Genomic DNA, 16,749 nt, shown 5'->3' with positions numbered 1-16,749 from the left:
TTTGTAACAAATCTTATTCATGTTATTGTAATAGAAATCATAGTCATTCAAATTCAACACTCGCAGCAAAAAACAACTTTGCTCTCTTGTTGCACAAATAACTATTGTACTGGAAACTGGAAAATAGCGTCCTTTGTCATCTGGCACCTATTTGTCTCCTTTTTGCTCTACCCTATCTTAAGTTTCTGTTAACTCTCACATTTTTAATAGGTAGCCCTAAAACGTCAGCAAGCGGCAGAAGACAAGATAGCTCTACACTTGGCGTCCGTGGAGAGTGGAACAGCGTTGGATGCTCTACCACCGGGTCGCATCTACGGCATGCGTGTTACCGGTCCGTGCCCGAGCCCTGGGGCTGAACCGGACTCCGCAGCCGATGATCAAACGGTATGATTATCACCTGCATCAATGGACACTTCTGTCAATTAATTAGTATTCAACTGGCTAGTTGTCAATTATGGCATACTTAATAGAAGTTAGTTTAAAAATAATGATTGGTATGGTTCTGCCCACATTCTGCCAAATATCAATTAAAAACAGTTTTAGAATATGACGGCCGTCGTTCGGTAAACAAATTCTATACATCCTCCTTCCGTGTCGTGTGATTATTAACCAGTGATCAATGAATATTTTATGATTGCCCATGAAATCATTGATGCCCTTTGTGTACTCGCAAAAGCACGGCTCCTCCCCCCTGAATTCCTACAGAACTGCAACTGCAGGAATGTGAATTTTCCGTTTTTATGTTGTAGCCGATACACATCGACAGTGAAACGAGCGACTCTCTGCCAGACTGCTGCGTGGCTTCACCCGACTCTGCCGGAAACTCTTCAACTTCACCAAGACCACGGTATTTAGCATTTTGGCTTCATTAAAACTTTGGTCTTATACGCGCAGTTAACTCCCTTCTACTGCTCAGAAAGCAAAATACCATGCATCTTATCTTTGGAGACACTACTATCCTGGATTTTTTCAATTTTTTTACCCACCACTAGATTTTAAAGGGGGGAGGGGGGGGGGACGCTCGATTTTCATGAAATTTTGCACTTTAAAGTTGAATATTACGCAAAAAATCACTGAATCGAAAAATTGTCTTAGAAAAACCCTAATGGTTTTAAAAAGACCTATCCAACAATACCCCACACTATAGGGTTGGATGAGAAAAATAAATCACCCCCACTTTACGTCTATGGGAGGTACCCTAAAATTTTGAAATTGGGTATGAAAAATACCTTACGTCCTATTCCCAGACCTATCACATACACAAAAAATTTCATACAAATCGGTCAAGCCGTTTTGGTGGAGTTTGGTTACAAACATTGTGATCCGAGAAAATTTATATATTACATTAAGTTTTTAATCCATTACTTCCTTGATAGTGTTTGCGCGAGCGAGGAAGCAGAAGCAGATACTGCAGTGAGCACGGCGGGTCTCGAGATGCTGAGTAAGCTGTTCCCCGGCAAGAAGCGGTCCGTGCTCGAGCTGGTGCTGCGTCGGTGCAACCACGACCTACTCCGCGCCGTTGAGCATTGCAACGCGACACACGTAAGTTCGTTGTCAGGGCGCATTACTTATTAAGGGGATCCCATGTCCCAATGACCTTCGATCTGAATTCCTTAGTTATCTAATGATTTTTGTAGCTTAGTATATTAATAACAACGGGTTTAAGCAATGTAGTATCCCATATTTACTTCAAAGTTGATTGTTTTTAGGCCAAAAAACTGGTTTTATGGCCATAACTTTTGTCATTACAAATGAAAACCCTCGACCAGTTCTAAGAAACGTCAAAGACGAACCCAAATATGTAGATTTCGTATATGTTAGACCTTTCACGTCAATAGAGATACGAAATAAGTGTTTTTTTCAGACAATGTTTATAAAATCATACAAAATTAAGTATTTTTTCAAAGATTTTTCAAAATACCGGAGACCAAAAATGGAGATAAAAGATTTGAGAACCGATAGCCGTTTGACTTATAATTCTATCTGTAAAGTGCAAAAGTAGGAGATAATACGATTCTAAACAATACGCCAGCGGGCAGTAGCTATATTTATTTCCCTCGGAGATTGCGTAACCTGCGTGATAATGATAAACGAGATCTTCGAAAACATAAGTCAACAGCTTTTAAGTCATAAAACCTTTAAAGGACATCTGGAATGCGCGTCGTTGCCTTACTTTTCGAACGTTCGTTGTCTTACAGGACGTAGCCTGAGCCGTAGCGTAAGCATTTATACAAATCAACTTCATTCTTCATTTCATGCATCGCATCGCATCGGTTGTTTTTTGATCCCCTTATTATTCGTTTTGTACTCATCATGCTCTTACGAGTATTAGGTTACAGTAATCGTTGGGGTTGTTAGTACAAAAACTGTATTTTTCAGGCCTTGCACGACAAAACAGTACTGGCTAGTGCTGGCTCCAGCACCAGTTTCGAGGGTTCCGTATCAAGTTCTGCAGAGGTGGAATCAAGGTGGTCCGCCTTCAGGCCGGTTGGACCCCGGCCATTGTTGCCTGCCCTAGTGATGGGACGCGTGTGTGGATCTGAGTGGTTGGTACCCCTGCCAGCGTTGCCAGCGCTTTCGGGTCCGCTACTACTACCGTTTCAGCATCCACACCAACCGCCGGTGTGCACGCCTGATTGTCGGCAATGTAATCGACATTGAAAGAAATATATTGGATATAAATAGTAGTTCGCTTATGTATGAACTTGATGATGATGTATGAACTTACTTCTATCTAAGTACTTAGTAGGTTGAATTGTAATTGTGAATCTTTACAATTAGAACGTACCTAAATGGTCTAGCGGTGGCTGACGTCGTCGTCAACGCCTAACTGTGTCGATTATCATGAATTAGTTATGGTCCTAAAAAACATGTAAGTAAGTGAACAATTATTTACTGTTTTATTTTATCTAAAGATTAATGCCAAATATTTAAAATATCTTTTACTCGTTAAGTTTCTTAATCATGATGTACCTTACAATTTTATTTTTTAAGCTATTAATAAAGTACACAGTCGTTCCAGTTTCTGTTATTTATTTAAAACTCTCCTCACGAAATTAAAAATAGACTTGTCCATATTTTAATATTTTTTGTTATCCTTCTTCTGTAGTTGGCTATATCATTTGCATATCTTAAGTATGTGACACGACCAAATAAATACTAACCTGAAAACAAAAACCATTTAAACAGTAAATTACTGCAAGAAGTTATTTGCAAAGAGCAAAAGTAATCTCGCGACTGCATCGAAACAGTAGGCGATCAAAAACCGGCCAAGAGCGTGTCGGACACACCCAAAATAGGGTTCAGTAGCCATTACGAAAAAAATAAGTAATACTTTTCTAAGGATTTCGTATTGTATACGGAATCTTCCATCCAAGTTTAGGTATATTTTATACCTTAGGCTGCTATTTACTCTTGAACTACTAATAATTCTCAAGCAAACTTAGCTGTTATAGTTTTCCTTAAAAGTTTGATATACTTACTACCATTCTGATTTTTTTTTAATTTTTCCACCCACCGGTTTAGATTTTAGAGGGGGGAAGGGGAGGGGGACGCTCGATTTTAATGAAAATTTGCACTTTAAAGTCGAATATTTTGCATAAAAATCACTGAATCGAAAAATCGTTTGAGCACTTCCCTAATGCCTAATGATTTTAAAAGACCTATCCAACGATACCCCACACTACAAGGTTGGCTAAGAAAAAAAAATCACCTCCACTTTACGTCTATGGGAAGTACAGTAAAAAATTTTTTTTCAAAATTTTTATTGTACCATTTTGTCGGCATAGTTTACATACATATTCGTGCAAAATTACAGCTTTCTAGCATTGATAGTCCCTCAGCAAAGCCGCGGATGGACAGACAGACAGACATGGCGAAACTATAAGGGTTCTGTTTTTGCCATTTTGGCTCCGGAACCCTAAAAACTGCAGCGCAGCGCACATCAAGGACCTAAATGTCATCTTAATATAAAACAAAGTCGGGTTTGTTCGAATACTTATAACTCGAGAACGGCTGGACCGATTTTCATGATTATTGATTATAAGTATTAAAAAAATGGAAAATTTACGATAATAAAATAAAGGAAAAAAACATTTTCCCATACAAAATGTTCATAAGTTTCGTAACTATCAGTTATAGACCACATCCCCACACACTTACAATAAGTCATTTATTACATTTGCTTAGAAACATATTCACTTTAAATAATTGATAATGGCCCAACGTTTGGTTGATGGTTTGGAAATTGGACCCGCTAGATGGCGCTGTTGTTTGTATGTTATCATTATCATAGTCTGTATGTATGTAAACTCTTTATAGTTTTAAAGTTGTGTTTTTTCGGGTATGTCAATGTCTGCCGGGTCCGCTACTTTCAAATAAATTATTATCAAAATAGGTAAGCTTAGCCTAGGTAATCACTTGGTTTTCCACTTCAGCTATCTCTTTGTGAGCTCTACAAATTAGCTTAGGCACAAAGAACAAGGTAAGAAGCCCCAACGAAATACCCTTAAAGTATTTGCAGTGCAAACATTTAATAAATATGAATTAGTTGGATAAACACCGTCACCCTCGGCGCTTGCGGCAATGCACCGGACAGTAACAAATCCGTGACGACAATCCAAATGAAGATGGAATCCTTAACACAAGAATAATACTTATTGTGGTTCGTAATGTTCGACTGTGATTAATAGTCTCCTGGCCAAATTGGCGGTACTTAGGTGCAGTTAATTGAAAAATATAAACTACTAGACAAGTAACTTTTGCATTAATAAAAATAATACGTGTTGTGGCGAGGATTTACTTGTTATCTCTGATTCTATACCTCGACAGCATAATATCGTGTGAAAGTGACCCCGAGACATAACACTTGGCTATGTAACTAGGTTCCCATAGGGGGTTGGTCTAATACTTTACATCCGCAATTTAGTGCGGTGCGGGGCGTGAGCCCACGCCTGTGCATGCCTTTAAGGGTTTAACTTGAACTATACATGAGGGCCCCTTAGCCTTTGATACCCTCGACAACTATGGGTGGAGACACGGAAACTCTGCATCATCGTGAATCCCAGAGACGGTAAACGTACAACTGTGGGTACTTACTTACTACACTCTCTGCTAAGCACTGAGGCGGGACATAGTCCCTTAACGGACCTCCAACATCACCCCTACAGTCCAGCCCAATACCACCGGCAAAACTCAGTGCTTAAACCCATAGCTTGTCATAATCATACTTCTTATACAACTTCTGTACTTGATAAAGACATAACTTCCGTCTTACATGAATTCATTACTTCTGGTCACTGTCTCGAGGTCATAACTTCATAGGCAACAGATAGCATTTAGATATGGGAGATGAAAACTCACCGGGGCGCTGTATAGTCACTTTCACCTCTTTCTCCACTCTGCTTCGATCCCTTTTTCTTGTCGCGCTTGCCGCCTTTTTCTCCCCGCGGTGCTACCTCCTATAATACGTCAAAAAGGGTATTTATCGCCAATGTCATTGACAGGAGAAAAACATATAGTGTTGCCACAATAAAGATAAATATAAGACAAGGATAACTCACCCTTGGGTATGGAATCGCGTGCTCCGCGACACGTGTAGACTATGGATATAACACTTTAAAAATATTTAATTAAAGTAAGTAAAAAAAAAAATATTAATATTTATTACATATTTATATAAAATATTTTACATGTCAAGTTATTAAATTAAGGTAAGGTAAATTAAGGCAAGTGTATAAACTCAGCGGCAGAAAATTGGGCCTACTCTACACACAAATTACCTATTTCAGTATAAGTACATTTGAGGGCCAGATTTTTTGCCACTCACTATATTTTTAGATAGTTCGAATAAAATTTTCCGCACTTGTTTTAAATTAATTATTAGGTTGTTTTAAACTTAAATGAGCCACATTACCTACTACTTTTAGAAACATGAGACTTAAAACTTCTTTATTTTAAACAATGAAGATGCTTTATTCATAATACGTTGCTTGTCAAGGTAGTTATAGGTAGGTATATTACATGAAAACAATTCTTTTGTTGAAGGTAACAAATAGCAGTTAGGTATCCTTACGTTTGCTTATTACTATGAAAGTTCAAACAGAAGTCATTGTCAATAGAGTATTTCCATACGTTTTACATAATTTGTTTACGCTCCTATTTAAAATAATGTATCGACTCACTCCAACAGAAGGCAGAAAGTGAATTGAATATTACCCTGTAAAATGTGGTTGTTATTTTTGGTTATTATCTTGTTGATGATTGTTTGTGATGCGAATTACTTTGTAAGAACATATTTTACAGTTCTGAGTAGTAGATTGTGTAACGACAAAAAAACGATAGATGATGTAACAACGATCTATGGTGAGTACCTAGCCTATTGATATTCAATACGAGTATTTTACTATAGTGTTATTAGTAGTATTAGTATTTAGAGTATAGTGATATACTCGTATATAAGTGGCGACTCCACCTTGATACCTTCCCAAGTTAACTCTACCCAGTTTTGCTATGAGTTTGAGTCACAATATTTGACTACCCATACTTATTAGAAAACCACTGGGGGTTGCCATGCGTCGAATATATTGTTTATGATGAATATCTTAATATGACAGGACTGAAGGCAGACATAGCAGTAAGTAGCGTGGAGTGATGGTTTTTGTTAGGCAATCAGTGCCCTTAGAGTAAGTTCAGGTTACAAAATACGTCTCGATCGCGTTCGCGTTAAAATCTCAATTTGTATGGAAACACGAACAGCGCCTGATCACTTACCATTAGGTGACCCGCATGCTCGTTTGCCAGCTATTTGATAAAAAGAGTCGAGATTGATGACCCAAGAAAAAACATTACTTTCTTTGGTTTGACCTGACTTAAAAATACTGAATTTCATGATTAATTGCACTTTATCGAAATGCCATTACTTATTCTTTGTAAATAAACATAAAAAAGTTAAAAAAAAAGAAAAAGAATCATTATGCGTCATCGAGTTTCGAACTCTTTCTCTTACTACCTACTTCTAAGAATTGGTACCACTGAGCCAAACTAGGTGGTCACGTGACCGCTCGAAATAGTCAATACGTTATTACAACAGATTATATTATTTGACATTAGCTACTCACACCACAGTAAAATGGATCAAAATTTACTGCATCATACTGAAATTTAGGTATAATAGATCCTCTTCATTTTGTGATTTGCGAAAACAATATGCCCATAGCTAACTATCCTCTAACAATCGCGTCGAAATAACGTCTGTGGAAGAAATATTGAGGCACCAAAGTTTGTATGGAAGACGACGCACCTTAACCGTATTTTGTAAACGAAAACTTACACTAAGGGTACAGAGAGTATGAGAGAAGCGTAAGTTTATCTCTACCTTCGGATGGAAGACCTCGCAGTAATGTACACACGCCTTGGCTTACTTGTCATCACTGATATCACCTAAAAAAATTAAGCAACTCAGTAGACATTTAGTTGTTACGGCGCTACGCCTCTAAGACAACATAGAGCCGCTAGGTAGCTATTAATTTAGATCTTTTACTCTAGAATATCCTAACTAGGACACATAGTCAATGAAAACATTTATTAAAGACTTTTACTCGCTTTCATGAACGCTGACTTATTATATTTATATATTTTTAAGGTATTTGTACACTTCAAGACTGCGACCTCAGCTTCTGTCACATGCGTTTAGCCAGACTGGTGCGCGATTTGGACTTCGCTCGATACGAGTTTTATGTTCGCACCGGCATTTACCAAAGGAGTCAACAATTGCGCATCAAGTCGTTGCAAGGGTGTACTCTTACCATCACATCGGAGCCAGTGCCGCTATTTGCAGTTTATAAGATTGACACGAAGGTACATGATGCTACTAATATTAGAAATGCGGAAGTTTGTAAGTATGTGTGTTTATGTTTGTTGCTCCTTCATGGTAAAACAGCTGGACTGATTAGGATGTAATTTTGTGCGTAGATAGCTGGTCGTCTGGAATGGCAGATAAGCTACTTTTTAACCCAATATTCCAATAGGTCGGAATAAAATCGCAAAATTTCAACCACTGGGATTAGAGATCAGAAATATTTGTGTATAACGTTAATGAAATCTACTTACGAAGTAATTTTTGGGAATTCCCGTGGGAATTTAGAAATTAGTAAAATCCCGGAATTTCAATTCAATTGCCCGGTGTAATTGTTTACGCGTGCGATGCCACGGGTAAAGACTAGTAACTCATAAATACTTAATTGGATAGAGTACTTCACATAAATATTTATTCTTTGATTTATAATTGCATTTTGTGTGTAGCTACCGCATTTTGGGACTTGGTTGTCTTTCTTGTCGGTAAAATGAATGCAGCAAACGTTTCTTATTAGAAATCTACTTAGAGGTTGCAATGAAGACGATTTTTTAGAGTTACTTAGTAAAATTTAATTAGGAACCCTAATAACTGCTATTCTCTGAAAACCGACAGATACTTTGATTATTACTTACTTGTCAATTTACTTTGCTGTACATTGCTGGCAATTATAATTTTGTTAGAAAGTTAACAAAGTCTGAATTTAAGTTTACTAATTAAATTAATATTATGGTTTATACGTAACTTTAACCTCCATTAAAAAAAGCCTGGCGGCCGGTAACACACTGTATAAATTCGTCGCATTAATTTCGGTGTTTTTTTTTTTTTATGAAAGTATATCCACGTTCCTATTCATTTTTGCACAAGTTTTCAGAGAATAGCAGTTATTAGGGTTCCTAATTAAATTTTACTAAGTAACTCTAAAAAATCGTCTTCATCGCAACCTCTAAGTAGATTCCTAATAAGGAACGTTTACTGCATACATTTTACCGACAAGAAAGACAACCAAGTCCCAAATCGTGTAAAAGTGAAAAACTGTAATTCACTGTATAGTTGGTATCAACTATACTATATTAATACGAGTACGAGTGCTCGTCACTGTCCCAACAGTTGCCATCTTGATTTTTATATTATTAGCATTAGAGGACAGGTCACAGCAGGGTGGCATCTCTTGGGTTTAAGTGTGTCGAGCACTGGGACATTTACCTTGCAAGTATTTTAATTTATTTCAGCTTGTGTACTGGGACGATCGGTCTCTGTTTTTCGAGCACCAAGTCATTACCCTAAGCGATGGCAAAGTGCGATCGTTTCTTGTTTCCCGGCAGCATGCCATCGGCGAGAGAGGAGATTCCACCGACGCCCTGCTTAGATACCTCCCTGGGCCGGACACGAGGCCACAATGTCCTGAATATATTGAGTGCTGGATGAAAAGTATGCAGATTTCTAGTAATAAGCTAAGGAACGTCGAATAAAATAAAATGAATACTGAACGATTTTACTCTTATAATTTGCTTCTTAATTACCAGTGGCGTGACGTGTGGTAAAGCCGAAGCAAAGATCGCCCGCATCCTGCGTATATACTGTGGTCCTGTTGTCGTATTTTGTAAATATTGCGCAAGCCGGTGGGAATAGGGTTCTGTGGACGCTTCGCCACTGCCAGGTACCATTATAGGTAGGTATAACATTGTACAGTCAATTAAACTGAATCACGTACCAGCGTGGAACCTTTTCGTAATCATTTCGCTATGATTTCTGGGGCAAATGTAGATCTGGGATGTCAACATGACATTAGTAGTACAAAGGTTCCACCCTGGTACGTGATTCAGTTTCATCGACTGTACGTATATGGAATATCGTTGTTTAGCATCATACATATACATTTTGGTATGTAATAATTAATTGGAAAGCTTATGTGTGAAATTACATAAACACGATTCAGACGTTAAAGTAAAACAGCACATGGAAGAATCGGAAGTTTTTCCTGTGACCATAATAACATTTAGTCCATTATGTTATTATGGCAACAGGAACTTAGTTAGGAATATAACCAGGTGTGGTATACATATATGAATGTTATATCGTGCCTTGCCCCTTCCCAGGTTTTGTTTAACAAGTTCAAAACAATACACATCGACTCATTGTATTAACGGTGGCTCATCTAGGTTAATAATAGTTATTTGTGTCACAAGGGAGCAAAATGGTGTATTTACGGCGAGGGCTTACATTGAATCCAGAATGTAGCGAGGGATTATAAATTTGAATCTTGAGCGTAATGAGGGATTCAAGTGTTAACGTCCAAGATTAAAATAATTTGGCTCCCGAGTGGCTCATACAACTGTTCACACCGAGCATTAAGAAACTTTAAAAAAAAAACTACATATTATTATAGAACAACCAGCATAGAAAATGGCGTGGCTTTACAGTTATCAACTTCAAAAAATGGCATGCAATAAAACACTTAGAAAAGCCTTGAACAGAAAAGTTGCACTTTGTTCCCTCTCGTCAGGGAGGAAAAGTTACTTTTCTGAAGGAGAGGTGTGAAAAAATTATTACATATCCTTAATTTTTTATCATACCTATCTATTAGAATGGTGTGAAACTAAATCTTAGCTGGGATATACGAACGAACCCAACTAACGTCGCCTGCCACGCTACAATCATCAAACATTTTGCATTACATTGCTGCTTCGAATGAACTTTAAAGTGTAATAAAAAATAAAAAAATTAAAAGTCGCAGTGTTCAGTTTGACGAGTACGATCTATGTTTTAATGATTTGCTCGTGTTACATCAGGCCACACCCGGTATACATATAATATATACTTACTCATCGTAATATCAAAACTAGCAAATTTATTAGTGGTTAGGGTCCCGTTGAGTCGGAACTGCGTCTAACTTAACTACATAGTGACCGGTTCAACGACTTTAACGTTGTTGCGTCAACACTATGCCGGCAACTTCGCATACCACACCAGCCACTGCTAGACCGCGAACGTCACGATCTAATTACTTTAATTTGTTTAAAATTACCTAAACAATGTTGTGCGTACTAACAGTACTTGTGGCTCTGGCGTACATGTTCTGGGATGTAAACTATTTCCTACGAGTGGCTTTCACGATTGGATTCGGTCGGCTATTCCAAAAGAAGTGTGGTGTTAATGATACATCAACTATTTACGGTAAGTTTCCGTTGTTATGTTTACTGCATTTTCTTGTATTTTTATTATTTCGAGAGTCTTTTAGTAAATTATTATACCTATTAGTAATGTACTACATATACCGACGAAGGCCAAGGTAGAAAAAATGGCTCTTTAGTATGTAATTTTCAAAATCATTATTCATTATCAATAATAAAAGTTAAGCCATCTCCATGTATTCGAACAAAACAAAGAGAGACGGCATCACATTTAACCGTCAGTTAGCACTAATCAGTGGATGGTGAAACAGCCCCTTAGTCTTACTCGTAGACTAAGGGGCTGTTTCACCATCCATTGATTAGCGTTAACCAACGGTTAAATGTGATGCCGTCTCCATCTATTCGAACAAAACAAATAGAGACGGCATCACACCTATCCGCCAGTTAAAACTAATCAATGGATGGTGAAACAGCCCCTAAGAGTAAAAAGGGTTCATAGGAAATGGATCATATTATTTTGTAACGCAGTTTTGTAATAAATCCATTTTTTTACCTATAAGTAGCTGCAACAAAAACAAGTCTACACATGCATACCTATTCAATACTTTGCTGAACCCAGTAGGTATTCAGGTACCTACCTACATGCATGCGTATGTATTAGGTACATGTGTGAATTAATTTGTAACTGATTTATAAGTTAGGTTTACAAATTATAGTCAGCCAGATTTAAGTAACTTATTTTTTCTTTATTACTAACATAATCCACATAAAGAGGGAAAATGTCAGGCACTATCTATGATGTTGTTATTTAGGTAAGTACGTACCTCTGTAAGGATAAGCCGGTATAGTTGGTACCTATAAACCAGGAGTAGTTCGAAGTACATCTACTCGTATCACTCGAATCTATTCGTAGACTTCTTCGTGCTTCACAGGTTTCTGCACAACACAAGACGTGGACATCTTCCTCCGTCACATGAACAACGCCCGTTACGTTAGGGAGCTGGACTTCGCCAGATTCCACTTCTACGACCGAACTGGTATCTACGCCAACATTACTGCTGCTAAAGGGCATGCCCTACAAGGAGCATCTAGCATCCGCTACAGAAGGACCATTCCGATCTTTAGCGCTTACAAAGTGGAGACCAGGGTAAGATAATCAGATTGTATTTTGTTTTAATTTAAATCCCAAAACTATATCTAACTAACTATATCATCACAATCGTATTCATTATCTCTTTCTATCCTCGTCACATTTGGTTTGACAAAAATAAATTCTCAATGCGATATACCTAGTGGTTTCGAGTGCGTTAAACAATATACATAACGAGTAGGTACATAATAGCATCTCATCATGCATCATACAGATTTCTATTAGGTGCTTCAATATGGAATGTTTGTTTACCTTACAGCTTTATACTGCTGAATAAGAAAGTCGTAGTCCTGCGCAAGCACAAAATCATCGTTATTTTATACGTAATCAAGGTTAGGTTAGGTACAGGCGAGGAAACTAAATCGCGTACCAGGCCCTATACTACGAAGTGCAAAAATCGAAATTCGTCTCATACCGGCCCGCTGGCGCTAATTTTATTTAATAAGAGTGAGGGACGGTATGATAAGAACTTTGATTTTCGAATTTCGTAGTAGGCCCCAGGGTCGGACCTTTTCATAATCAATTTCGCTATGATATCTTTGGCAGATGTATCTTATGTTTAAAGTCAATATGACATCAGTAATACAAAGGTACCTGGTTCCTCAGCGATTCAGTTTTTTACACTGTACATGACAGAGTAAGGAAAAGTAATGTTGTGAGTTGGGTTCTGTGAAAGGCTTTTAACTTGAAAGAATATAAGACTTAGAAATGAAAAATTAGACATTGTTATTTATATCGTACACTTTCAATACCATCATCATCGTAATTGTCAGCCAGAAGATGGCCACCACTGCTGGACAATGACTAATGACTGGTCCTGCAACGCCCGCATCCATCAGATTCCTGCTACTTTCACCAGGTCATTATAGTCTACTGTAAACGTTGAACATTACCTATTTTGATGAAGCAAACAAATAAAAAACCCCTGAGAACAAACATTTGTATTTTAAGATTGACGTTTTTTGGAATATTTTTGTATTTTTTATTTCAATTTTAAGATTTTTGGAACTTATTTCAATTCCAATTTTTACTTTTCCGGTCAAAACCTAAATTGAAAATACAAACTAGATGCACAGAAAAAACCAGAAAAATAAGACGCACTGGGAATCGAACCCAGGTCCTCGGTATTCCGTACCGCGTGCTATACCGCTACACCACTGCTGGTCAACGATACAGACACGAATTTCCCCTATCATATGCACCTCATATCTCAGCTTGTTTTGTTTCTTATTTAGCCACTTAAGCAGTGACGCTAGCGACATCTATACCTAGCCCTCATCGAGAAACTTTCGGCATCATTAGGGTATATTATATATCGTTACCATTTCGCTCCCGAATTTAGTGCCGTGCGGCCGACATACATCGCGTTGCGCACCCGTGCGCACCCGACTGTTTTCCTGCGGTTTTCCTGCAATCTGCGCTTGTGGGGTGGGGTAGGTAACTCGAACCGATGCGGGGCGGAGCGTCGAGCGTGGCCATTCTGTACATTAGTACTATTATATATTCTATGCTAGTACCCATAGCACAAGCTTTGCTTAGTTGGGACGTGGTCAATTGGTGTCAGCTGTCCCATAATGTGTATTTATTCGTTTGTTTTAGTTGGCGTATTGGGACGACAAGACCTTATTCATTGAGCAAAAGTTTATAACGCTCAACGACGGGTTTGTCCGAGCCATCGTGCTCTCCCGCCAGAACCTGATCGATGTGAATGCGGAGACCCTCTTCAAGGGCATCCCTGGAGCCGAGCAGAAGCCACAATGTCCGGAAGAGATCACGCACTGGCTGCAATCTATTGAGATCTCCAGCGCCAAATTAAGGAAAAAAGATTAGGTGCTAAAAGACTGATAATTTTATTAAATATGTGAACTAGTTTTCATTAATTTTGGTTTTTATTTTATTTCAAAGTTTGGACTGTACTACAGTCTGTTCAATATAAGAATGGACAGAAGGAAAACAGGCTCTTTATGCTTTAGGAAGTCATTTTAAATAAAATAATTTATTGAATCAGGTGTGACGTTGCGGAGGTCCATATCATGAACTAAAATAATTTCCTTGCTCACCCGCGAACTTACGATAGCTAAGCTTATGCAAAATATGCGTGTTGTTAGACTAACAACTGTAGCATGGAGTTCGGTTGTGTCGCTCTGAAGATGAGCTCTGGTTGAGTTCGAAACGCGTCAGTGTAGTGTGGTGGTGGTGATAGATGGGATTGTGTGATTTGTGTGTGTTCCTACAGTGTGGAGTGGAGGAACTGCATGAACCCCTATTTCAACCCCTTCAAGCTCTTTTCGCGATAAAAAGATAGCCTATGTTCTTTCCTAAGGTCTTTTCTATCTCTGTACCAAATTTTCATCAAATCGGTTCAGCGGTTTAGGCGTGAAAGCGCAACAGACAGAAGACAGACAGACAGTTTCTTTCGCATTTATTAAAGAGGCAGAGGTAAAGAACATTCTGCAAGAAACAGAACGTTTATATATTGTTAACTCAAGAAATATTCTGTACATTATTAATAGTTTTTAATCGCCAGTTTGGATCAAAATATGATGACCTTTAATAATATACGAATAGTTAACTTTTCAGATTTTGCAGGTGGTAGGTCCTTGTGCAAGGTCCGCCCGGATTGCTACCACCATCTTGCTCACTAATGCTGCCGTGAAGCAGCAGTGCTTGCACTGTTGTGTTTCGGCGTGGAGAGTAAGACAACCGGTGAAATTACTGGCACTTGAGGTATCCCATCCTAGGCCTCTAGGTTGGCAACGCATTTGCAATACCCCTGGTGTTGCAGATTTTTATGGGCGGTGGTGATGTCTTACCATCAGGAGACCCACTTGCTCGTTTGCCATGCAGTCGAATAAAAAAAAATCTGAAGCATTGCACCAAATTTGATTAAATTATGAATGGAAAAAAGCTTGAACTTCAAAGCAGGAACTACGAGTAGAATATGTTTAAACAAGGAATGAGAGCGGATGAGGCCACAAAACACAGTTATTAAATTATGTATAAATATGAATCGAATTAATATTAAGTAGCAGTCTTGATATTGTGTTATTTGTATTTATCATCATCACGACTTCACAAAAAATGCTTAGAACCCCTTCTTCTGTGACCTTCTAGAGTCCAATATTATCCTAAAATATGGACTATAAGCACCTATGAGGTACTATTCTGAGCTTTCATGCTATTTATATAATGTATTTAAACAATTTTCTTAGTTTGTAACCGGCTAGCCGGCCAGGGAATTAAATGAGAACACGTGGTTATGAAAGAAAATAATAATACAATAGAAATATATATTATCATCCATGATAATAATAGATAGTATACGTCCCACTGCTCTGCACAGGTCTCCTCTTAGAATCAGAAGGCTTGGACCACGTTCTTGTTCACGCGCTAGCCTAGTGTGGATTGGGAACTCCACACATACACACCATTGATTTTCTTTCACCATAATATGATATATCTGCCGCTGTCAATCGCTCATTTTATGAAAAATCTTGGGTCAGACACAGACTTGAAATTTTGAACATGAAACTACCATGAGACTCACTCATTGTAAATTACAACATAACGGACAACACTACATAACAACAATATATAATATATGATATGATAAGTTCCAACTGTAATTTAGTACTTACATGAATTACGAAAACCTTAGAAGTGTGAGCCCGAACCTCTGCTCTCGATCCTCTGCCTGTGAAGCCATAGGCCGAACCACTAGGCCGCCTCGGCTTTTAACCAATTTTTATAAATACCTAAAAAAGAGTCAGCAAGGCACGCTCTGGAATATACATGAAAAATCGGCTAAGTGCGCGTCGGGTTACTATCTAGCAGAATATGAACGCAGGCGGATGCGGAAGCGGAGGTCAATTCCTTACTGAAGTTCCGCAGTTACACAGACGGAGGCGAGGTTCCGATACGGGCCTTATTCCAAGTAATGCGTGCAGGACTAACCTGGGAGCTCTGAGTCCGATATCCAAATCAGTAACAACTCCGTGGAGTGTTTTAACAAATGCTGTTTTAAAAAGACCGTAACTAAATAAATAAACCTAATTAAAAACCCAGCCGGCACCACAAATGGTGAAAAGTACAAAATAACAGAAGCTATCGCATTACGCTCCAGCGCGGCACTCTGGCGCAGTCGGGTAGGATTACTGTTTACACAACCTGCAGGCATGAACAGGGATTTAGGGATCTAGCACAACAATAACCCAAGCCATATTAAACCTTGTATGCTAAAGCTAAGTGCCAAGTTGGAAATGCAACGCGGCTTCGCGTGGTGAATCTCCCTGCTGACAAAATTGTGATAAATTTCAGTATTCGTTCTAAAACAGCCTAAGATTTTTTTTTGCTATAGTAAAGTGAACTTTTTTATTATCAGAGATAGAACTTATATTTCAGCTTGTGGAGATTATCGAATTGTGTGTTCTGAATGGAAAATGGTACCTACCTAAGTCTAATGTTGTGTGTAAACATTGGGATCAGGTAAATTATTTTATTTTTAGTGTAGCTTAACTATTGGTTAAAAATGAAAAAAAAAATGAAAATAGGTGAGATAAAAAAGTTTGCAAATTTTGTTTGTAGTGAAATAATCTCACCCAAAATAAAATTAT

At 38.2% G+C, this 16,749-nt stretch overlaps 3 protein-coding genes across 3 annotated transcripts in view; all 3 read left to right on the top strand.

Annotated features, from left to right (window-relative positions):
- LOC141433634 (uncharacterized) overlaps positions 1-2,967 on the top strand; it is a 3,575-nt gene extending 608 nt beyond the window's left edge. The window contains exons 2-5 of the mRNA XM_074095738.1: positions 211-384; positions 750-847; positions 1,377-1,542; positions 2,380-2,967. Of these exons, the coding sequence (XP_073951839.1) occupies positions 211-384; positions 750-847; positions 1,377-1,542; positions 2,380-2,661 (720 nt within the window). The 3' untranslated portion in view covers positions 2,662-2,967. The remainder of the gene's footprint in view (positions 1-210; positions 385-749; positions 848-1,376; positions 1,543-2,379) is intronic.
- Positions 2,968-6,016: 3,049 nt separating this feature from the next.
- Positions 6,017-9,412, top strand: LOC141433790 (protein THEM6-like). The gene is made up of 3 exons (XM_074095894.1): positions 6,017-6,363; positions 7,643-7,857; positions 9,085-9,412. Exons 1-3 carry the CDS (start codon positions 6,225-6,227, stop codon positions 9,322-9,324), a joined length of 594 nt encoding a protein of 197 aa, XP_073951995.1. The 5' UTR covers positions 6,017-6,224; the 3' UTR covers positions 9,325-9,412.
- Positions 9,413-10,800: 1,388 nt separating this feature from the next.
- On the top strand, positions 10,801-14,016 carry LOC141433376 (protein THEM6-like). The gene is made up of 3 exons (XM_074095393.1): positions 10,801-11,029; positions 11,919-12,133; positions 13,736-14,016. The coding sequence occupies exons 1-3, from the start codon at positions 10,888-10,890 to the stop codon at positions 13,964-13,966; spliced, it is 588 nt and encodes a 195-aa protein (XP_073951494.1). The 5' UTR covers positions 10,801-10,887; the 3' UTR covers positions 13,967-14,016.
- The last annotated feature ends 2,733 nt before the right edge of the window (positions 14,017-16,749 follow it).

This window comes from Choristoneura fumiferana, chromosome 12 (genome assembly GCF_025370935.1).
Source record: "Choristoneura fumiferana chromosome 12, NRCan_CFum_1, whole genome shotgun sequence".
Taxonomy (NCBI): Eukaryota; Metazoa; Arthropoda; class Insecta; order Lepidoptera; family Tortricidae; genus Choristoneura; species Choristoneura fumiferana.
The sequence above is the reverse complement of the archived record's forward strand: the minus strand, read 5'-3'. Positions and strand labels throughout refer to the sequence as shown.

Excerpts from the sequence above, each read along its gene's own strand:
- LOC141433790 (XM_074095894.1), top strand. The coding sequence starts at position 6,225 with ATGTGGTTGTTATTTTTGGTTATTATCTTGTTGATGATTGTTTGTGAT. Across the intron at positions 6,364-7,642 it reads TGATGTAACAACGATCTATG|GTATTTGTACACTTCAAGAC; the intron begins GTGAGTACCTAG and ends TATATTTTTAAG. Across the intron at positions 7,858-9,084 it reads TTTATAAGATTGACACGAAG|CTTGTGTACTGGGACGATCG; the intron begins GTACATGATGCT and ends AATTTATTTCAG.
- LOC141433376 (XM_074095393.1), top strand. The coding sequence starts at position 10,888 with ATGTTGTGCGTACTAACAGTACTTGTGGCTCTGGCGTACATGTTCTGG. Across the intron at positions 11,030-11,918 it reads TGATACATCAACTATTTACG|GTTTCTGCACAACACAAGAC; the intron begins GTAAGTTTCCGT and ends CGTGCTTCACAG. Across the intron at positions 12,134-13,735 it reads CTTACAAAGTGGAGACCAGG|TTGGCGTATTGGGACGACAA; the intron begins GTAAGATAATCA and ends CGTTTGTTTTAG.